Below are 24,495 nucleotides of genomic sequence, written 5' to 3'. Positions count from 1 at the left end.
TCGCTCCGGTCTCTTCATTCTCTTCCTTGCTTTGCCACGGTATTCACGTCTCCCTGCTGATAACTGCAGCCTTTTTATTTAATCCATGGCTTCTCCGCTGTTTTATTGTTCATTTATTACGGTTATAGTTATTGTGTAGGTATTTTAGACTTAGTTTACATTGTTCAGGTACCCATTTCCTTTATCGTTCCAACCCTACCCCCATTAACATGTCTATCGAGGTGATCACCATCGATCAAAGAACTGTTACTTACCGAGTGGTTTCCATGCCCGGAGATGGTGCCTGCCTTTTACATTCTCTATGTTACATATTGCCCGGCCATATCAGGCTCACTCTTGATATCCGGAGGAACATTGTGTCTTATGTATTGAATGACTGGGACAGGTTCAAGGTGTGGACTGATGGCGGTACAGGAGATAATTATACTACACAGGAGCACTAGAAGAGTGAAATGCTTAAGCCCTTCACCTATGGTTCTGCATGTGAGTTGATGGCTGACGCTGAATTGTTTGGTTGTCGCTTTCAAGTGTATTGAAATGGCCAAATATTTTACACCTTTGGACAACCGCCAATGCCTCTTAAACATCTTAGATTCACAGGTGATGATTTGAGTAGTGGACACTTTGAAGTTTATAAATGTTTAAACTCTCAAAAGCTGGATGCAAAGTTATCGATGAAACCCATTTCAATTCAAATGCCTCCAATTTCCAGTAAGGCTCGCCTTCGCAATGACAATTAATAAGTCTCAGGGACACACCCTACAAAAGGTTGGCATTAATTTGAAGCAAGATCGCTTTTCACATGGCCAACTATACATTGCATGCTCAAGAGTGAGCTCAGTGCACAGCTTGGTTATATTACAACCGGAGGGCCGAACTGACAATGTGGTATACAAAGAGATCCTTAACAAATAATTATTGGTATATTTTCCCTCAGTTTAAAAAGGTTTACTTTTCTTCTTAATAAAAGTTTTAAAGCAGAACTTCACCACTGCAAAGCGCGGGTATTTTGCTAGTCTATCATATAGTGCCTTATCTATCTATCTATCTATCTATCTATCTATCTATCTATCTATCTATCTATCTATCTATCTATCTATCTATCTATCTATCTATCTATCTATCTATCTATCTATCTATCTATCTATCTATCTATCTATATAATACAACAACAACTACTACTACTACTACTACTGTACTACTACTAAAAATAGCCCTAATAAAAATAAATTATATTACTACTACTACTACTACTACTACTACTACTACTACTACTACTACTACTAATAATAATAATAATAATAATAATAATAATAATAATAATAATAAATATTAATAGTATTTCTTCTACTACTACCTGTCCTGGGTATGATGTTAATCTGCATGCAAACCCTGCATTGTGGCCCTTCAAACTGCAGCGAGAAACCTGGGTGTTGGTGGCAAAATTGGCACCATAACAAACCTCTCAGTGTTCCATTCCATCTGAACTGGTGTGGAGCTGAGGTGTCGCCCATTTCATGGTGTGCTCTCAGGTCCTAATCTGGGATCCTGAGGTGGTTTGTCATGTGGTGGGTGCAGCAACATGCTGTATCGGTGCATGCTCGTAACCTTTCCTCCTCCTCCTCCTACTACTACTAATAATAATAACAAAAATAATTAATATTAATACTACTACTACTATGCAATAGATACCCAGTCAGAATGAAGCTGAATGTTTAGATATTTCAAGAGTGAACATGTGACTTTATCACCTACACTTCTGAATTTGTCTAAACTTCATTTTGGCCACCGAATATCAGCAGATAGCATAACTACTGTACATCAGCAATAAGCTGGCAATAAAATTAACCAGTGCAGATAGGCAGAACTTTCACCAAGCAATTCAAGAAATGATCAAAATAATCTGATGCTCTATATGGAGCCTCTTTAGACCAGCAGTGTGGAGAAAAGCAAAAGTCAATTTACACCGAATGGTTAAAAGAAGTGCCTTGAGATACAAAATGAGAGGCCTACTTGGTAGTTTAGGGCTTTGAAGCCATTCAGTTACCTAGCAGTAAGCCAACTCTGGAGGGCCCAAGGTGGTTAAAAGACATGGCATTGAGGAGACTTAGGTCACTGGCCAGTCAACTGTCTTCTTATGTTATGGTGAGGGCAGCTTTTTCAGGATTAGGTGACGCTATGAGTGGTGCCCCTCAGGGATCAGTGCAGGGGCCACTACTATTTTTAATTAATGGAAATGGTCAGAGCAAGAATACTAAAACTAGAATAAGAATACTCAACACTAATGTTGGCATCAACCCAACCATGTAGGGTCACCCCTATATGCCAGTCCCAAGCCCGGGCAAATGGGGAGGGTAGCAGAGAAGGACCTGGCAACCCACTTCGCGAATTTATTGCCAAGAAAATTCTATGGATACACGCTCGAACATTTCAGATATGGTGCCCAAAGGTATGACCCACAGTCCGGCGGGTACCCAAAAAGCTACTGGGGAAGAGCAAAGGCCGGACACTAGTAATTGCGGCAATTGTGACGCGCCTGGGGGAAATCCCCCGGGAAGCCCAGGTGTTAATGCAGCCAGCGGTGAACAGAACAGCCTGAGCTTTAAAAAAACGCTCAAAATTGCTACTTGGAATTTGAGAAGTATGAACCAAGGAAAATCAGACATTGTAAAAAAACGAAATGGACAGGCTCCAAATCGATATCCTCGGAGTCACCGAATTACGCTGGACTGGCAGCAGTCATTTTCAATCGGATGATTTCACCGTTTATTATTCTGGTCACGACAACATCAGAAAGAATGGGGTAGCGTTTATTGCGCAGAAAAACACTGTGCTGGCTGTAGAAAGTTACAAAATAACTAGCGAACGCATAATGTCCATCTGCCTGCATGGAAAGCCAATGAACATCACAATTTTGCTGGTATATGCTCCTACAACGGATGCATCAGAAGAAGAACTTGAGCGGTTTTACTCTGAAGTACAAAAAGCTGTTGATGAAACACCGAAGAAGGATGTCACCTACATTTTGGGCGACTTCGATGTGAAAGTAGGCAAGCAAGCAGAAGCCAACATTGTTGGCAGTTTTGGACTAGGCAAGAGGAACGAATCTGGCGAACACCTGATTCAGTTGTGCCAGGAAAACCGATTAAGACTCACAAACATATGGTTCATGCAGCCAAAGCGTCGGCTATACACATGGACATCACCTTATGGATTGAATCAAAACCAGATTGATTATGTCCTTTGCAGTCAGCAATGGAGAAGCTCCGTAGTTGCCGTGAAAACATTCCCTGGAGCACACTGTGGCTCAGACCACGAACTGCTAGTCGCGAAAATCCAGGTGAGACTTTGTGGCATCAAAAAACACACACCACCGAAAAAATTCGATATATCGAAAATACCAGCATCATACACCATCGAGGTAAAAAAATCGCTTTTAATTACTTGATGCGGCAGAGAATCCACCAGAAGAATTATGGAATGACATCAAATCAACAATCACGGAAATAGTGAAGAGGTACGTACTAAATAAGAAGCCAGAAAAGAAAGGCAAATGGTTAACGGAGGAAACTCTCAGGATTGCCCATGAAAGGAGAACAGCTAAAGCTGCAGGAGACAGAGACAAGGTGAGGAGGCTGAACGTAGAATTTCAAGAAAGATAAGGAAGCGTACTGGAGTAAGCACCGCAAAAAGCTCGAGGAGAATTGCTTGAAAGGTCACACGAGGCATCTATTCACTCAGGTGAAGAACATCCGAATGCCTTTCTCCGCTCATAAAGGAACAATCAAAAACAAGTACGGAACCGAAGCATACGACCAGCAAGGTATAAGGCACAGGTGGAAAGAATACACTGAAGAGCTGTACACATGCGAAAATGAACCCAGGACTTCGCAGAACGATGACGTGCTGGAATTAGAACCACTGATCCTGGAAGCAGAAGTTGCATGGGCCATCAAGCAGCTTGCTAAGAACAAAGCTCCAGGCATAGATAACATCCCAGTGGAATTATTGCGCCCTGCACCATCGGCAGTCATCACGACCCTGTGTCAAAAGATCTGGGAATCCAGCAAATGGCCCCGGGACTGGAAAAGATCCATATTTATCCCGTTACCGAAAAAAGGTGACACCTGAGATTGCTCGAATTATCGCACAATAGCTCTGATCCTGCATGCGAGCAAAGTGCTCCTAAAGATCATAAAGGAGCGGCTGAGGTCAACAATCGAGGCAGAATTGCCAAATGTACAAGCAGGTTTCAGGCGGGGACGCGGCACTCGCGACCACATCGCAAACCTGCATTGGATCATTGAAAAATGTCGGGAATATCAAAAGTGTGCTTCATAGACTACACGAAGGCATTTGATTGCGTTGACCATATGAAAGTGTTGGAAGCCTTAAAAGAGTTGGGTGTACCACCGCATCTGGTTAAGTTGATCAGATCGTTATATTCAGAGCAGGAAGCCACAGTTCAGACACAATGTGGAGACACTGAATGGTTCCACTGTAGAAGAGGAGTGCGACAAGGTTGCATCCTCTCCACCTTTCTGTTTAATCTGTACGCGGAAGTCATCACGCCGAAGGCAGGACTGGAGACTGGAAATTGGAGTAAAAATCGGCAGAAGAAACATCAATAATCTCCGATACGCTGACGACACTAACTTGTTGGCTGAAACGAAAAAGGGACTTGAGGATCTGATAATGAAAATCAAGCACGAAAGCGAAAAAATGGGTTTGCAATTGAACTTAAAAAAAGACGAAAATAATGGTGACCGCAGTCAACAACTTTCCTAGGCTCAAACATCGACCAGGGTGGAGAACTTTGCTCAGAGGTAAAAAGAAGGATAGCGCTCAGCCGAAGTACAATGCTGAACATGGAAAAAAATTTGGAAAAGCAGAGATATCGGCCTCGCCACTAAATGCAGGCTAGTCCGTGCAATTTTTTTTCCAATAATCATGTATGCATGTGAAAGTTGGACCCTGAAAAAATCCGACAGAAGGAAGATCGTGACGTTTTTGAACTTTGGTGCTGGAGAAAGCTACTCCGCATTCCATGAATAGCGAGAGTAACGAACAAAGAAGTGCTAGAGCGCATAAAGCCGGATATCTCGTTAGAAGGGAAAATCACTAGACTCAAACTGACCTATTTCGGCCATATAATGCGATCAAATTCGCTAGTAAAATCGGTCATGCTAGGGATGGTAAGCGGCAAAAGAAGACCCGGCCGCCAGCGGACTCGTTGGCTTAACACCATCAAGGCAGACACAGGCATAAACATCCATCCATCCATCCATTTTCCAACCCGCTGAATCTGAACACAGGGTCACGAGGGTTTGCTGGAGCCAATCCTAGCCAACACAGGGCACAAGGCAGGAACCAATCCCGGGCAGGGTGCCAACCCAACGCAGGACACACACAAACACACCAAGCACACACTAGGGCCAATTTAGAATCGCCAATCCACCTAACATGCATGTCTTTGGACTGTGGGAGGAAACTGGAGCGCCCGGAGAAAACCCACGCAGACACGGGGAGAACATGCAAACTCCACGCAGGGAGGACCTGGGAAGCGAACCCAGGTCCCCAGGTGTCCCAACTGCGAGGCAGCAGCGCTACCCACTGCGCCACCGTGCCACCCAGGCATAAACATAACACAGCTCAAAGAAGCTGTGCAAGATCGAAAAACGTGGAGAGAGCTAGCTTATAGAATCGCCGAAGGTCGGAAACGACTGAATGGATGGCACACACAATGTTGGCATCAGAGGTAACCTACAAAACTTTATCTCAAGAAGATGAGAGGAGAATGCCCCCCGTGGAGTGAGGTCATCCGTGGAGTCCCCCAGGGGTCTGTCCTTATTAATGATATTGATTCTGGTGTAGTTAATAAATTTGTGAAATTCACAGATGATTCCAAATTTGGAGGAATGGCAGACAGTGAGGAGACACCAAAACAATTCAAGAAGACCTGGACAAGCATCAGGACTGGGCAAACACCTGAAAAATGCATTTTAATGTAGAAAAGTGCAAAGGGCTGCACATGGACAAAAGGAACATCACTTGCAAAAAGAAAATGGTAGACACTGCCCTACAGTAAGCAACATCTAGAAAGGATTTAGGGGTGTATGTTGTTACAAGGTTCTCGTCATCTAAGTAATGACCAGAAGAAATTAAAAAGGGCAAATATAATGTTAAATTATATCATGAAAATGTATGAATATACATCAGTGTCCCAGCAAGAGGCTGGTCATAGATTACATGAACGCACAACTCCCTGCATCACACAACCCACTGAAGTTAGCCTTCCATTCCAACTGGTCACATGAAGACCACCAGAACATCCAACCTGATCGAAGAAAACACCAACGTCATTATGCTGTTTATTGACTCAATATCATCATCCCTCAGATTCTGAGAGGAAAGCTGAGACTGCTGGGCTTCAGTTTTTCCCGGTAGAATGACAACAGACAGACTACATCGGCAATAACATCTCCAGCAGCATAACGCTGAGCTCTGGAGCTCCCCCGGAGATGTGAGCTCAGCCCACTTCTATTCACTTTTCTAATTAATCACTCTACTGTGACGTACAGCTCCAACAGCATTATCAAGTTTGCTGGTGACAAGGTGTTAGTAGGTCTTATTAGCAATGATGATGAGACAAAGTACAGAACAGAAGTGGAGCAGCTGGCATGGCCGATGCAAGTACAACAAACATGTCTCTTAATGTTGATAAAACTAAAGAGATGATTGTGGACTTCAGGATCACCTGCCCTGACCACACTCCATTTTACATCAAGAGTTCTGTGGTATTAAGTGTGAAAAGCACCAAGTTCCTTGGTGTCCAATTAGTGGAGGACCTAACATGGTCTATCCGTACCTCCTGCTTGACCAAGAAAGCGCGACAGCAATTCTGCTTTCTGCAAAAGCTGAAGGGTACAAGTCTTCTACGCCATATCCTCACCACATTCTATCAGAGCGGCACTGAAAGTGTCCTGGCCAGTTGCATCACTATCTGGAAACTTGAAAGTACTTCTTATGAGAAGAATCTAGACGTTCTACTGGACTCATCACTATTTCCATCAATACAGTGTTCAGAAAGCATTAAGAAGGCTAACAGCATCTCAGGTTATATAGTGACTTGATGTGTGGAGTACAAGTCCATGGAGGTTCTTCTTAAGCTTTATAATGCACTGGTGAGGCCTCATCTGGAGTTCTGTGTGCAGTTTTGGTCTCCAGGTTACAAAATAGACATAACAGCACAAGAAAAAATTCCAGAGAAGAGCGACTAGGCTGAGAGGTGAGAGCTAAGAGCTATAAAGTTTAAGCAAATGGAAATTAATTAAGAGGGGACTTCAGGTGAAGTGTTTAAAATTATGAAAGAACAAGTACGGTGGATCAGGCTGTTAGTTTTAAACAAATTCTTCAGCACAAACATGGGGACACAGTTGGAAACTTCTTAAGGGCAGATTTGAAACGAACATTAGAAAGTTTTTTTTTCACACAAAGATCCATAGACATGCTGAATAAAGTAACCAAGTAGTGCAATAGAAGAGCAGAACTTTAAAGACCTTCAACTGTTGACTTGATGTTAGGTGAATGGGATGGACAAGCTTTGTTTGGGCCTGATTTGCCAGTTCTCATCACAGACTGTCCCTAATGTTAAATGTCAGTAGGGCGCTGACTATGGAAGTCTAGAGGCTGTTTTCGGAAGCCTTCAGTCACCAGACACTAAGACCATTTCTGAGGAGTAAATATTTCGATATTCAGTAATTCTGGGTCTCTCGTTCTAATATGTTAAAGGATTTGCATCGGAACATCAGGCTGATTTGGAAGTCTACAGGTTAAAATGCTTCAGTTACTACACATTTAGTCTCCTCTGAGGAACATATGGACATGCCAACAGGAACATAATGCTCCTCCTCCAAACACAAAGGATATGGTTTGAGGAGTTCAATTGGGAGTCTACTGGTTTGAAACCCTTCACTCTTTGGGTCACTTCACTTATTCTGAGGAACATGAGGGGATTGGGAGGGAGAAACTAAGGCTAGTAGGTTAAATTAATTTGAAGAATCTGTACATCGAGTGAGTGGCCGAGCTGGGGGTCCACTGACTTTGAAGCCCTCTAGTCGCTGGTCTGTTAGTCTACCTGAAGAAACTTGACGACAAGAGACCAATTCTGCTGGGCAATTCTGAGCTCCTCTGAAGGGACTTGGCTCAGTGACAAACAGTCTGGGAGTGGACTGGTGTCTGTCACTTTAGTCACCAAGCCTTTTCCGAGGAACACAAGGAGGTGAAAGGTTTAGGGATGTGAGTCCCAGGCCCAAGATCTTTACCTCTTCCCTGCTTCATTGCCTGCTTAATTCATTTTCATACAGCCACACAGAACCCAGCCTGCTGAAACTGGACACTGAACTCCGCGGTCATCCGACGTCCTGATGTGGCTACCATTTCCTAAAATCAGGGTTTGTCTTCATGGGCCTGCAAACCACCTTTGTCTGGTTAGGTGACCACTTGACTCTCATGTTTTGTGGGTGAGGGGGAAAGTTTCATCCACCTCGGCCCACCCCCATCCTGTTGTGTCCGCGCGGGGGCTTCCATCTCGGAATGCTGGCATGTTCAAGTGTGCCGCTCGCCTCGTATTCCCGCAGGCATGTGACAGGAGGCCTGACTCGAATTAAACACCAGGAAACGGGACAATGCTCTGGCTCCTGCAATCTTCCTGCTTCAAAGACTTCTTATCATTCCCTTTCCAAAGGGGAAGGCGGATTTGCCAAACTGTTCCGAGTGACTGGTTTGCTCAGGTCTCCTCCAACTTGCGTGCTGCCTTTTCAAAATTCCAAACGTCTCTGGAAGGGGTGATTGAGCACAAAAATGTAGAAGTGAAGAAGTGGGGAACTGCTCATTATGGTGGCGTTGGGCATTACAAGAAAACTGGTGCAAGGCTGGTGGGACACTCTGCTTCACTTTCCCTCACACACACACTCTCTCTCTCTTTTGATTCATTCTGCCTTACTCACTTTCTCACTCACTCTCACTCTTTCACTTACTCTCTATCACTCTTGCTCTTCTGACAAAATAGACCCTCGGTGTGGGTGGCAGGGAATACAGAACAGTACCAACTACAGGGGCTGCAACACAACCTCTGTGGACTTGGGGGCCTCACTGGCAGAGGAGCTTTGTGTGTTTTGAGATGGCACACCACCCAGTCTCATTCTCTCGGCCCCCCTAAGACTCTAGTGCCCAGTCACTCACTTTACAGGAGGCAAATGCTCAAGTCAGTGAACCCGGGGAAGGCTGCTGGTCTCGACGGGACACCAGGGAAGGTGCTGAGAGAGTGTGCTGAGCAGCTCTCACCCGTAATAACCAGCATCTTCAATCACTCCCTGAGACAAACCTTCATTCCACCCTGTCTGAAGTCAGCCACTATCATTCCTGTACCCAAGAAATCTCAATCGCCCAATAGCACTTTCATCGCTCGTCATTAAGTGCGTCACGAGGTTAGTTTCACACTACATCAAAGCCTGCCTCCCGCCCACTTTTCACACACACCAGTTTGCTGACAGACTGAACTGAGGATGCCATAGCCATAGCTGTCCACACCCCACTGAGCCATTTGGAACACCAGGGGAGCTATGTGAGAATGCTCTTTATTGACTATAGTTCAGCTTTTAATATTATTATTCCAGATATTCTAGTCAGCTAACTGTCTAGCTTAGGTTTGTCCCCACTCTTCTGCACCTCGATTAAGGAGTTTCTTATCAGTCACCTTCAGACCGTGAAACTCGGTCCCCACTTTACCTCAACTTGCTCAGTCAGCACTGGTTCTCCACAAGGCTGTGTGCTGAGTCCATTACTGTACACCCATGACTGCAGTCCAGCCCACCCTAATCAACAACAACAACAACATTTATTTCTATAGCTTTATCGATGCAGCGCAAAGTGCTATACCAGATGAAGAAAGAAAAGAGAAAAATATAAAAATAAGATTAGGCGATACTAAGTAACAAAGAATAAAGTAAGGTCTGATGGCCAGGAGGACAGAACAAACAAACAAACAAAAAAAAAACTCCAGAGGAATGGTAAAAAAAAAATCTGCAAGGGTCCCAAGACCACCCAATACCCTCCCACCCCCCCCCCCACCCGGGAATTCTAACCAACATAAATGATCTCAACCAGTGCTCATGGTCTTCAGGCCCCACGTGGAAAAATTACATGAAGATGGTCACGTGGACATCTGGCCTTCAATCCATCAATGTAGGGACTGCATGGTGCCCTGATCAGGTGGTGGGGGCACAGATCACTAGCACAGAGAACCGGAAAAAGAAGAACAGAGAAAGTACGGGTTAGTATGAATTGGGGAGCCATGATAAAAATGATAATTCAATGGACATACAGAATATGAGGGTCACACTAAAATGAGGCTCTGAGAAAGCCATGTTTACATCATGGATTTTTAGCAGTTTTTTAAAATGCTCCACCATATTAGCCTGGCGAATTTCTATCAGTAAGCGATTCTAGATATTAGGTGCTGTGATAGACAGTTGGAGGCCTTGCCCTTCTTGTGGAAGGACCCGGGGAGAGGATATACCCACAACAACACCTCCTATGGGACGCTAGAGGGCAGCCCCCCTGGATTGTATCGGGGCCATAGGCTTGGAGCTTGGAAGCTCAACCCTACTGGGGCCCGTGGTTACCTCCAGGGGGCGCCTGGACAATCCATGAACTGCAACACTTCCGCCAAACCCAGAAGAGGATCAGGGAGCATGTGGAATACTTCTGGGGACCCTTACAGCACTTCCGCCACACTCAGGAGTGCTGCTGGAAGAAGATCAGAGGGCACCTGGAGCACTTCTGGGTGCACTATATTAGAGGCTGCCTCACTCCATTCTGGGAGCTGAAGTTGGGAGGTGGAGGACAGAGCTTGTGTAGGCGGTAAAGAAAAGAGAGAATAAAGAAAGAGAGAGAAGAAGAAGAAAAAATGACTGAGCAATACTGGGTGCTAATAAGAAAGAAAATAAAAGGGCTTTTTGCACTTGTGTCTCTGGGCCTGTGTGTGTATCTGGGGCGATTTTCCACAGTGCATAACAGCAGAAGGCCGCCTCACCACTTCTTTTAAGTTTAGCTCTTGAAATTCTAAGCAGACCCTCATTTGAAGATCTAAGGTTACGATTTGGAGTGTAAGGTGTGAGACATTCTGAGATATAGGATGGAGTGAGATTATTGAAGGCTTTGTAAACCATAAGCAGGATTTTAAAGTCAATAACACTAATAACAACATCATCAACTTTGCTGATGACACTAGAGTGGTTGGACTCATCTCAGAAGGGAACGAGTCTGCCAACAGAGAGGAGGAGGAAATTCTCAGCTTGGACTTCCGCAAATAACCTGACACTGAACACCATGAAAACAAAGGAAATCATCCTTGATGTCAGGAAAAACAGCGTCGACCTGTCCCCCCTCCATATCGATGTGATTGTGTGGAGATGGTCCCAGCCTTCAAATTCTCTGGTACCTTTATCTCTGCTGACCTGTCTTGGACTGCAAACACCAAAGCGGTCGTTGAAAAGGCACAGCGGCGGCTTCACTTCCTGAGACTGTTTAGGAATAATAATCTGGATCAAAAGTCGCTGGTGAACGTATAGCGCTCCTCCAGAGAGAGTGTGCTGACCTACAGTACTGTATCACAAGGTGGTGGTACAGAAGCTGCTCTGCAGCAGACAGGAGGGGCTTCAGCATGTCATCAGTGCAGCTCAGAAGATTGTCAGCTGCTCTCTCTTATTCTACTTTGCTCACTCTCACTCACTTTTATTTGCTCCTTCACTTTCTCCCATTTACTCTCCCTCTCTTATGCTTATTTTCACTCTCACACTCCATTTGTCTCACTCTCTCTCTTTTCTGACCCATTCTTCATCACTCACTCTCATTCTCTCTGTCTCACTCTCTCCCTTCTGATTCATTCTTCTTTGCTCACTCTCATTCACTTTTTCACTTTCTCAACTTCTCTTTCTCCTTCTCTCTGTCTCATTCTCTCCCTTCTGATTCATTCTATCTCACTCACTCTCTCAATCACCCTAACTCTCTCACTTACTCTCTTTCACTCTTGCACTTCTGATTCATTCTGCCCTGCTCGCTCTCTCACTTTCTATTATTTACTGTCTCTGTTTCATTCCCATTTTCACTCTCAGACTCTACATGTCTCTTTCTCTCTTTTTTCTGACTTCTGACTCATTCTACTCCACTCACATACACTCTCTTATTCACTCTTACTATTCTCATTCACTCTGCCTCTCTCACTCTAATTTTCACTCTCACACTCTGTATGTTTCACTCCCTTTTAAACCCCCTCTCTCTCTCTATCTCTCTATCTCTTCTTCTCCCATCCATCCATCCATTTTCCAACAAGTTATATCCCAACTACAGGGTCACGGGGGTCTGCTGGAGCCAATCCCAGCCAACACAGGGCGCAAGGCAGGGACCAATCCCGGGCAGGGCACCAACCCACCACAGCTCTGTTTCTCCCTTCTATCTCATTCTACTCCACTCACCCACTTTCTCTCATTCACTCTGCCTCTCTCACTCTGATTTTCACTCTCACACGCTGTATGTCTCACTCTCTTTCAAACCCTCTCTCTCTCTCTTCTTACTCATTCTACTCCACTCACATTCACACTCTTGTTCACTCTTAATGTTCTCATTCACTCTGTCTCTCTCACACTCTGTATGTCTCACTCTCTTTCAAACCCTCTCTCTCTCTCTCTTCTGACTCTGTTTCACTCTCACTCTCTCAATCTCTCTTACTCTGTCTCTTGACTCTTTCTGCCTCGCTCACTCTCACTCACACTCACACTCACACTCTCTGGCTTTCTCTTTGCCGTGCTCTGTTTGTCCCATCTGTCCCATTCCCTGAGCAAATCCTAGGCCCCACCAGCCTGACCCTCCTGACTTGTTCATTCTCCGTGACACAGCAGTATCAGAGGGACTCAAATTCGGGGTCTTTGGTGTACAGGGCCGCTTTCTCTGCCTTAGACACCACGTTTGAGTTCTGCTAAGGCCATTACAAGGAGAATAATCTTCCTTAGTGTGTCCCTAAGCAGAGATACCCCCATTGTGCTACCTACTGGGTCATTGTGCCCCCTTCTGTTCTGTTTAATGGTTCAGTTCACTATACCAGTGAGGTGGGATTCCTCCCCTGCTGACTTTCAAAATGGGCCGTGTAACTCAGTTAGGCCAATGTGCGTTGATGACATGCCCACTTATCTACTCATTTATTGAACCAAGTGGCCAGCTGAGGTATCTAAGGGCCCAGTGCAACCAGTATACTCCCAGTTTCAGTAGAATTTCACAAACTGTCTCTGCAATTCTTCCCTGGTCTTCTCAATGACTCTGTGGCCCACTGCAATTGCTGTGGTCCCAGACAAATTGTCATCTCTGCTCCTAGCATGGTAATGTGCCCACCTGGTATGACTTTTGTGTTTTTCTTACAGTTTTTCCTTATCACTTACACACTATTACCAAACTTATTAACTAAAACTTCCAAACCTTACCACCATCACCGAAATACAAACTCATTTTCCAATATTATAAACACTATTCCCCAATTTTTTGCACAACACAAATCCCTTCACGTATCATTGGCTCCACTATGTGCTCATTTAGAAGGGCACTGCCTTCAATGTCATTAACTCAAGTCAGCTCAGTTGGAGCCCACTTAGCACCCAATTGCCCAGGTGTTAATGCTATAAGTCAAAATTATTAACACACCAGTTCACTTGTACTGGAACAGTGGATCAAAGACCACAGGAAGAAAGAAAAAGAGGACACAGGAGTGGAGGTGGAAGAATAAGAGCATGAGCAAGGAGACAAATGGTTTCAAATGAGATCGTGCCACTCTTGTTAGCAACCAAAACCTGAGCCACTTCATAGTAGCTTCTATAATAGAATCCTTCAGGTCAGGTCAGGTCAAGTTGGGGAGCATGCACTGGTACAGTGAGTTGTTGAACCCACCACACGATAAAACAGCTCGGGATCCAGGTTGGCAACCCCCCAGACAGACACGGGGTCCAGTCCCACCCTCCGGAAATGACCCTCTTATCTGCCACATCCAGGTGTAAAGTGGGTGTCCCTTTGGTCTGGTTCAGCCGCTCAGGTCTTCAACAGCGAGGGTCAAGCAAGCCCTCTGGGAATTGCACCATATGGCCGTAGAGCCATAACTGATGTTCCCTCACAATGCAGGTAATGGGTCTCATTCGGAACCCTTTGAGCAACACAAAGTCAAACCAGCGGTACCCAAGGATTCTCAGAAAAGACACAGTACTGAAGGAGTCCAATCATCATCTCTGGTCACTGAATAGCATCCATGTTTTGCAAGACAGGAAGCACCAGGACTCTAAAGACTTGGACCTTCGTCCTTTTGCAGAGATAACTGGAGCACCACACACCTCTTTCCATGACCCCCCACACTCTCCCAATCCATCTACTGGCTTCATAGGAAGAGTCACCAGAGACGTGAATGTCATTGCTGAGGTAAGTAAACCTCTCGACGAGGTCGACGCTCTCTCCGCAGACCGGCACACTGCTGATGTTTGTGCCCAAGAGGTGATTAAAGGCCTGGATGTTGGTTTTTATCAGGACACTCACAAGCCCAGATCCTCAGACTCCTCGCTCAGTCTCTCGAGAGCCCTGATGAGAAAGAAAATCAAAGCATTGTCAGCAAAGTCAAGATCAGTGAATCTCTCTTCACCAACAGATGCTCCACAGTCGCTGAACCCCATGACTTTGCCCAACACCCAATCCATGCAAGCATTGAACAGAGTAGGAGCAAAAAGAGACCCCTGATGAACCTTAGAATCAACTGGGAAAAACTCAGAGGTTCTGCCTCCACTCTGCACAGCACTCACAGTACCAGTGTCCAGCAACCTTGAGGGAATCCTGCAAAGGCTCAGGATGTCCCACAGGGAAGCTCGATCAAGGCTTTGAAGAAACTCTGCTGATATTCACGTTTGCACTCGATGAGAACCCTCACTGCCAGCATGCGGTCGATGGCCGACTTCTTAAATGTGAAACCAGACTGCTCTGGTCGCTGGTAGGTCAGCAAGTGATCACAGATCCTACTGAAGAAGACCCTAGCAAGGACCTTACCTGGCACTGAGAGCAGTGTTATACCCCTGTATTTGGCGCAATCCAGGCAATCCCCCTTCCCTTTCCAGATAGGGACGACAAGATCCGTTTTCCAGTCAGGTGGGATGATGCCAGTCTCCCAAATGGAAGCAAAGATTGCTTGCAATGCCAGGAGGACAGCCTTACCACCAGCCTGGAGAAGTTCACCCCGGATACCACAGATCCTTGCAGCCTTCCCTACCCTCAGCTGGTTCACCACCTGTGCAATCTTAGTGAGACTGGAGGAGTTCACTCTCACTTCTCATGGTCAGGTCACTTCTATAATATGAACCTTCAGAGAGGAAAATAGGCCGGCCATTTACGTACTGCACTCTCTACTGTAACTTTGGAGTTCTGTACACTGTTATGTACAGCACCTCCATGCACTATAGCTGTTTGATCTGTTGGATCACCTGCTGTCTGAAATACATTGAATTACTGCTCCATTACACATAGTTACTCTATGTTCCTATTGTAAAATGGGTGGTTTTACTTGGAGTATATTGTTCTCCAGAACTGAGAGACGATCACCAGGTGGAGGCAGGAGAACCCTGTTTTCTGAAGATCAAGACAGGGCGATGATCAATATGGTTAATGCCAACAATGTAATTCACTTGCAGGAGATACAACGGAGGGTTACTGAGGACCAAGAAATCATCGGAGGCTATCGGCGCAGTCAGCATTTCCACAATTAGCCACATTCTTTGAAAGAACAGGATGACGATGAAGCAGGTCTATCATGTTCCTTTTGAAAAGATCTTTGATGGAGTTATTGTAAAAACCAATGCCTGGAATATGTGCAGACGTGAATTTTTTCCATACTGTGTGAAGTATTTGAGTGTAGTTACAGTATGTATTACGGTGCTGTACAGGACTATATAGTGTAGAACACGCTGTATTTATGGCCTCCTTTTTTGTGTGCTCTAGCAATGTGGTTCAGAGTAGCCATCTACTGCAGTGTGTCTCACCGCTTGTAGAGAATCTTAGAAATGGAAGCAGGACACACTCCTCATGAGCTCATCTGTGCTGATGAGGCAGCCTCGAAATCTCACTAAAAGGAAGAGGGGCATGAACGTAATTGGCCAACGGGCCATTGTGAATGACCCTGGACAATGAGGAGGGAATGTGACAATGTGTGCCACCATCAGCCACTGAGGTATCCTCCACCAGCATGCCATCCTTGGTCCATACGACACCATGCTTCTACTGGCTTTCCTCCTGTATACCAACTCAACCTGAGGAAGCCAGCACAACCAGAGCAGCCATGCTATGGTGCAATCTGCGACAATGTCATTTTCCAGTGGGCTGCTCTGGTTCGTCACTGGTTCACCAACAACCCCTGATTCAGCAGCATCTTTCTGCTGGGATATTCTCCCTTCCTAAACCCTATAGAGGATTTTTTTTCAGCATGGCAGTGGAAGGTCTACGACCGAGAGCCCCTACATTCCTGTTCAGCTTCTCCAGGCCATGGAGGAAGCTTCTTTGGACATCACAGCTGAGGCTTGCCAGGTTTCTTTTAACCCCACTGCCTGGGCGGGCATGCAGCGTCGATGAGATTCTATAGTCTGACCCTGACCAGAGCTGGGACCTGCTGTGTGGAGAGTGCTTTGAGTAGTGAGAAAAGCGCTATATAAATGTAAAGAATTATGGAGGTGGAGTGGTGGCTCTGAGGCAAGGGATCTACACTGGTAATCGGAAGGTTGCCGGTTCGAATCCCATAAAATGCCAAAAGGGACTCTGCTCTGTTGGGCCCTTGTGCAAGGCCCTTAACTTGCAATTGTTAAGTGCTGTGAGAAAAGTGCTATATACAGTAAATGCAACAAATTATTTTTTCCAATTATTTATGTATTGTGTTGTACAGTAAAGGATAAAATGTTTTAGGAAATTTGTACATTTGTTGTTTTTATGTAGTGTTCATTACATGTCGGTGACTCCATGTAAAGTGCCACTTTAAGTAAGACTGAAGATAGCTGACGCGTTAAACTACTCGGAACTTCTTCCATATAATTTAAAGAACTTTATTGCAAAACACATGTAAATTAAAGAACATAATAAACATATCAAAACATTTTTCCAAAAATACCATTTTCTTTACTTTAATTCTATTTCCAACAAAGACGGTCAAAAAAACTGTGCCCCCCCCCCCCCCCCCCCATGTCCTGCTTGACAGCACTTATCTGAATCAACCCCCTTAAAGCTTGGGCAGACTAATGGAGCGACCCAACACAAAGGCATAGCTATCAACTGATACTTATACATTAATACAGGCATTTACATATTATTATTATATGAATGGCTCTTACAATTATGTCAAGAGGTTGGGGGGGGGCACCATAAGTAACATTAACAAGTTTTTACAATGGTGTCTTGAATGGCTCTCGGCATGTTGTAGTGCGTGCGTTTCTGAGCGCTTTTGTGTGATGTCTGAAGGCAAAGTTTGGTTTTGATGTAATATTAGAGAGATTTGAGTAGAGACGTCGACTTTGACCTGGAAGTTTGAAGTTTAGGGAGTTGAGTATGCGGTTATAAAATTGTGTTTAGAGGTTTGGCAATTTAGAGCTAATTTACAAGGAATAATTGAGAAAAGCTGTACTAGTCGAGTGTACCCGGACCACTATGAGTTCAAATGAGCCCAAGCTCCATCATCTCGGGCTTTCTTCATTGCACTTCAGTGAGCTCCCAGACTTGCCTTCTGCTAGATGGATTGAAAGGCACTATATAATCTGTGTAAGTCACGTGACACATCTACAGGGTGCGACGGACTGCTCACAGCCCTTCCCTCAACTGCTGTCGGTCAGGAGGAGACGGCAGATGTCTGGTTGTAGCTTTATATACCATATGGAGTGCATGTGAAATGGGACGCTTTGGACTTTCACTCTGTAACAGCCCAGGGTTCATCAGCACAAATCAGTGTGCTACGTGGTCGGATCTCCATGTGACACACATGTAAACTTAAGCAGGATGGCAGGTACAAAAGCGCTCATAGATTATTACACCTCTATGTGCAGAGCAATCATTTCAATGCACATGCTCATCGATGTACTTATATGGCCATGTACAGACCAACGTCATATGTTGTGGACCACTGGGATAGTACCAGCCACCCTACCCGACACAGACAGGCAGACACAAGTTCAAGTCCAGCACACACGTTTATTCCCCGTGGGGAAGCTCCTTTCCCTTTGCTCCCCACTACACAGCACAGCACAGTACACAAGTGGGAGAACACAGTCCTGTCTTCCTTTCTCTTTCTAGGTCTGCCGACTCTGGCTCCTCGAATGGAGTGAGGCAGCCCCTTTTATAGGGCACCCGGTACTGCTCCAGGTGCTCCTAGATCCTCTTTGGGCAGTACTTCCGGCTGTGGCTCTGAAACTGTCCAGGCGCCACCTGCTGGGTTGAGCTTCTAAGCTCCAAACCTGTGGCACCGCTGTGAGCCAGGGGGGTTGCCCCCTTGTGTTGTCCTGAATATGCCCTCTCCCCCGGTCCTTCCATCACAGGGGTGTCCTGGCACACACCAACTGATTTATACATATACTGAAAAGATGCTAACACACACGTTGTTATGCACAGTCAGAATTGTGCATGCGTACAGACCTCTGTATATGCAATATGACACATGCCAGTATATACTCAGACAGTATAGATAGATAGATAGATAGATAGATAGATAGATAGATAGATAGATAGATAGATAGATAGATAGATAGATAGATAGATAGATAGATAGAAAAGGCACTATATAACAGATAGCTAGATAGATAGATAGATAGATAGATAGATAGATAGATAGATAGATAGATAGATAGATAGATAGATAGATAGATAGATAGATAGATAGATAGATAGATAGATAGAAAAGGCACTATAAACAGATAGATAGATAGATAGATAGATAGATAGATAGATAGATAGATAGATAGATAGATAGATAGATAGATAGATAGATAGATAGATAGATAGATAGAAAAGGCACTATATAACAGATAGATAGATAGATAGATAGATAGATAGATAGATAGATAGATAGATAGATAGATAGATAGATAGATAGATAGATAGATAGATAGATAGATGGGCGGCATGGTGGCGCAGTGGTAGCACTGCTGCCTCGCAGTTAGGAGACCTGGGTTCGCTTCCCGGGTCCTCCCTGCGTGGAGTTTGCATGTTCTCCCCGTGTCTGCGTGGGTTTCCTCCGGGTGCTCCGGTTTCCTCCCACAGTCCAAAGACATGCAGGTTAGGTGGATTGGTGATTCTAAATTGTCCCTAGTGTGTGTGCTTGGTGTGTGGGTGTGTTTGTGTGTGTCCTGCGGTGGGTTGGCACCCTTCCCAGGATTGGATCCTGCCTTGTGCCCTGTGTTGGCTGGGATTGGCTCCAGCAGACCCCCGTGGCCCTGTGTTCGGATTCAGCAGTTGGAAAATGGATAGATAGATAGATAGATAGATAGATAGATAGATAGATAGATAGATAGATAGATAGATAGATAGATAGATAGATAGATAGATAGATAGAAAAGGCACTATAAAACAGATAGCTAGATAGATAGATAGATAGATAGATAGATAGATAGATAGATAGATAGATAGATAGCATAGATAGATAGATAGATAGATAGATAGATAGATAGATAGAAAAGGCACTATATAACAGATAGATAGATAGATAGATAGATAGATAGATAGATAGATAGATAGATAGATAGATAGATAGATAGATAGATAGATAGATAGATAGATACTTTATTAATCCCAAGGGGAAATTCACAACTAAACCCGGGTAGCTCCATGTTAGCATCTGGGATGGTGTTAGTTAGCCACGTTTCGCAAAAGCACAACAAACTGCATTCTCTGTAGGTCCTGACATTTTTCACCAGCGCAGCCAGTTCATCGACCTTATTTGATATTGACTTCACATTTCCCAGGATCATAGAAGGCACAGAACGCTTAAAACGCCACTTTCTCACATTTTTAGCTTAGTGCCGGCTCTGCTGCCACGATACCGCCTTCTTACCTCGTCGGGTAAATAGGGAACCACACCAGCACTGGCATTTGTTCTCAGCGCTTGAAGTTGACTACTTGAACAGACGAGTCTTGTCGTGTAAAAATCCATGTCCACGTTGTAATAGTAAAAGTGTCCAGGGAACGAATCCACATAAAAGAAAGTGATAGGAGTGATCTATAAAAAATAATAAAGAGAAAAATAAAAGGTAGGAAAATAAAGTTGTACACGGAGCTGCTGAAAAGGCTGCCACTCTCGGCGGCGCCTGAGTCATCATATTTTGATATGTATGAACAACATGCACAGGATCACCTGAAAAAGTGGAGGTGAAGGTCTAGTGTATGCCAACTTATGTTCACGAAAACACCCGACAGCCGATGTTTGTGCATTCCTAGCAATGCCTCTTGTCAGACACAAGAACATCAGCATCGTTCCATGTGCTCTGTGGAAAGAAGAACACATGGGGAAGATTAAGGGGGTGACATGGTCACCACGTACCTCTCCATTTTCATTCCTTAGATTCCCTTAGTGTGTCATAGTGGTTTAAAGCTTCGGACTTCAAGCTCTGAGGCTGTGGGTTCAAATCCCATTACTTGACACTGTGTGACTGGGAGCAAGTCACTTTACCTGCCAGTGATGCAAAAAGAAATGTAGCCAATTGCATCTCAATGGTCACCTTGTCACCTTGGATAAGGGCATCAGAAAAGTCCTGATTAGAATAATGGAGGAGAAGATACTGGAAATCGTATGACGTAACATCTGTTTTAACATTAGAAGCCTTGTCCCAGTGGTCTTTAGAACAGGTTCCCACTAGAAGTCCAAGCTCCCAAGAGAAGTCCACCTTTTGCATCCTGAACGTGGTACTGCTGGTATATATCCCCATTAGTTATTTGCTCTTTTTGTCCTAAGGGTACCCTGGACGTTAAAACGGGCATCTCCCAAGACCCCAACGCTTTGACTTGCTATTTGTGGTTCGCTTACGTTCTATATGTTCAAATTCCCAGGCACAGCCATACAGAGACAAACCACAAGTGAGCGCATTTGAGCCAGTGCTTAAACCGGAACAGACTCCTGCACATGTATGCAATGGGCATTACGCACACTTCATGTACTACATACATACTCATGTACAAGAAGTTAGGGGCGGACTGGCCATTAGGGCATTTGGGCAATGCCCGGTGGGCCGCAGACTCTGGTCTGATCATGGGCCGGCCGTTTCATGAAATAAATTTTATGTACTGGTTACTGTTTCACATTAAAATTAATTATCTAAACTACTAAACATTATCTGTCTAGTACTGTGATTTATATAGTCCTATATAATATACTGTATTACGTCATCAAGTTGTTTCAGTTGTCAGTACACATTGCCTTTTGCAATGATACTGCTACATTTTGGTTAGTATATACATTATTGCAATTTATATGATCTCATATCTAGTATTATTGGCGATTCTAAATTGGCCCTAGTGTGTGCTTGGTGTGTGGGTTGGCACCCTGCCCGGGATTGGTTCCTGCCTTGTGCCCTGTGTTGGCTGGGATTGGCTCCAGCGGACCCCCGTGACCCTGTGTTCGGATTCAGCGGGTTGGAAAATGGATAGATGGATATCTAGTATTTAAATTCTTCGGTACCAATAATTAGTTTAGATTATGTATTATGCATTTTATTGTTCTCTGGTCGTCGGTGTGAGCAATAGTGGTTTTCAGCTGCGATTATTAGTATGATGAAATAAAGTTATAAAGCACAGGATATGAATTTTTCATATTAGGACGGAACATTTACAGTTCATCGTTAAGTTAATGGAACATTTCAATCATGTGAGGTTTTCACTCTAACCTCGGTTATAATTTATTCCATTGTAAATGAGCAGCTACTAGCCCAGCGGTTCTCAATGTTGCCATATGTGGCGTAATTTCGCTATTCGTAGGGAAATTTTAAACTTGTAGCAGTGTATCGGCAGCCCTAAATTTTATTAGGGTTTCAAAAAAACTGTTATGAAAACTCGGGTCGCAAATACTTAAAGGTTGAGAAACGCTGTACTAGCCTACTAGGGTACTGGCACTTGGACATGACATTGACATTTGACATGTACCCGAAAAACGTGTAAGCCGTGTTACTACATTTTTATTTTTCCTTAAATTGTATTTCTAAGCATGTCATCAAATTTTAAGTTGTGTCTAAACAACAGTGTACAGATTAAGTTTAGACAGAGTTCATACCATAGGCTCATATCAAGTAGCGAGCCGCGTACTCATCACAAATTTTAAGAAAATTCCAATGAATAATGGGCTGAGTGGGTTGACCTCATCACCTCACTCATTGAAGGATGCCCGGCCCGGTTTTGACACCCAGTCCGCTTCTGCAAGAAGTTTAAACAGAAAAAAGTGCATGCATAGTTGTATGCACATGCAGTACAAAAGAAAATGCAAATACCATCAGTAAAATATTCAAACACATTCACACACATACATGTCTGTATACATGCATCTGACCACATGTATATGTCTTCCCACATGCATATGCATGAATGTACCCAAGTATAAACCTACCCACACCATTAACGAACCCCACAGAGACTGAAGCCCGAGCAAAGAGATGAGCACCTGATGGCGCGTGCCGTGGTGGTGACTTCGATGACACTCTGGTCTTCTTGGAAAAAAATGTTAAAGCCACATTTGACAAGGTGGTTAAGGCTTTGGACTTCAAACCCAGAGGCTGTGAGGTCAAATCCTGCTACTGACACCACTGTGTGACCACGAGCAAGTCACTTCACCTGCCTGTGCTTCATTTGGAAAAAAAAAAAAAAACTAAAGAAATGTTACCAGCTGGATCTTAAGTGATGTAAGTCGAATTGGATAAAGGCGTCAGCCAAGCAGGTCTGCAGCGTGCACTTGCCCTTCTGTTAACCTGTCTTACTTAGTGTACACAAACGTGCACACCATTGTTGATACACGCGTGTCTTTAGGTGGTAAGCGCACGATCCCGTGGACACGGTCAGTACAAACAGCAAGACCAGATGCACGTGCACATACACCTCATACAAAGACACGCGCGCACACACAGAAACGAACAAGCATCCCTCGAGCTCACGCGCATGCACGTGCATCGCTGCCAGTTAAACGAACACCCCGCTCGCAAGAGACAAAAACTTGGGCCGCGTGCTCGTTTGATGCACTGTACCCATGGAGGCGATGTGTAAGACAGGGACTGCGTGTGTTTTTCTTTGTATGTGTGTGTGTGCGTGTGTGTGTGTCTGTGTCTGTGGTGGGGGTGCTGATAAGGTCCTTCCTGCCATTGTCTTGCTCCGACTGCCTCTGAGCGCTAACTGTTCAGATGGCCCCGCCCTCTCTCTCTTCCTCTGCGCGGTGACCAGACTGCGCTCCGCTCCGCTGACATTCGAGGCGACAGCAAGAGCCGCTGCTGCCTGCAACCCTCCACGTCTTCTCCTTGTTTGTTTTTCTGCGCACACCGTTTTATGATTTATAATTCCTTTCTAACCCGTGGATAATCTGACGCCGTTAAGACGCGGACTGCGACTGGCAAAACGCGTATTTTTTATTTATTTATTGTTTTGGTGGGGGGACCGTTTCTCTTCCGACATCAACTTTGCAGCAACTTTGAAGCTCGCTGTGTTTTATCCCATTTCGGTTTGTGCAAATCTGTGTCTCCTAAACTGGATGTTCAAGTTAGAAACGGGTAAGCATGCATCGTTATTTGGGCTTCTACTCTTTGGGGCTGTGGTTGGGAAAGGGGGGCGTCTGGAGATGAGCTCGTGCGGCTCAGTTCTTTGCAAGCAGGATGCTGAGAGGGGTGCGTGCAAGTGGTTAATCGTTCCGTTATTTGTTCGTGTGAAAGGCCAAGTCTTCCCAACCTTCAGTGCTGACCACGGCTGGTGGTCCGAGCTATTCAAATAAAAATAACTGTGAAGTTCCTCGTAACCTACGCTTGAGTGAGTTTGATTGCCAGCGCAGGGTTGTTAGGTTTCAGTGTCCGTGAAGCAAAGTCATGTTTCGTGCGTATGCATTTTGACTTTAAGGACCGCGGTCGCTATATCTGCCTTATTCTGCAATGTCTTGTGCAATTAGTCTGGCTTTTTGTGTTTGTGGTTATCCGTTTTTCCCATTTTAAAACAGAACGTTTCCTTTTTCGTTTCCAAGCTGATACATTTTTCACGTTATGGGTGGGTACCCGAAAAGATGCTGAGTGCAACACAGAGGGAGTGACTTTGCATTGCTTTGGTGGTTGGGGTGGTGGATGATTGGGGGGGGGGGGGGGGGGGGGGGGTTTGTGCAGTTAGATACTGAGAGGGTCGCGGGGATTCGTAAAAAGGATTGAGTTCTGTGGTGTCGCC

General features: G+C 44.7%; 3 protein-coding genes across 4 annotated transcripts in view; 2 read left to right on the top strand and 1 right to left on the bottom strand.

The window, feature by feature from the left end:
- slc48a1a (solute carrier family 48 member 1a) overlaps nt 1-24,495 on the bottom strand; it is a 1,064,469-nt gene that overhangs the window by 462,370 nt on the left and 577,604 nt on the right. The gene's annotated exons all lie outside the window — the stretch shown is intronic.
- On the top strand, nt 2,437-3,448 carry LOC114644654 (craniofacial development protein 2-like). Its single transcript, XM_051924779.1, is given in 2 exon segments — nt 2,437-2,676; nt 2,678-3,448. Coding segments are annotated over 2 exon segments (1,011 nt in total).
- The window catches only part of hdac7a (histone deacetylase 7a), a 291,449-nt gene continuing 290,483 nt past the window's right edge, over nt 23,530-24,495 (top strand). For both annotated transcript variants that reach the window (XM_028792700.2, XM_051924333.1), the window contains exon 1: nt 23,530-23,840. In XM_028792700.2, coding sequence (XP_028648533.2) covers nt 23,822-23,840 — 19 coding nt within the window. In that variant the 5' untranslated portion in view covers nt 23,530-23,821. The remainder of the gene's footprint in view (nt 23,841-24,495) is intronic.

Source organism: Erpetoichthys calabaricus, chromosome 3, assembly GCF_900747795.2.
Source record: "Erpetoichthys calabaricus chromosome 3, fErpCal1.3, whole genome shotgun sequence".
NCBI lineage: Eukaryota > Metazoa > Chordata > Cladistia > Polypteriformes > Polypteridae > Erpetoichthys > Erpetoichthys calabaricus.
Note: the sequence above shows the minus strand (reverse complement) of the source record. Positions and strands in the feature narration are given on the sequence as shown.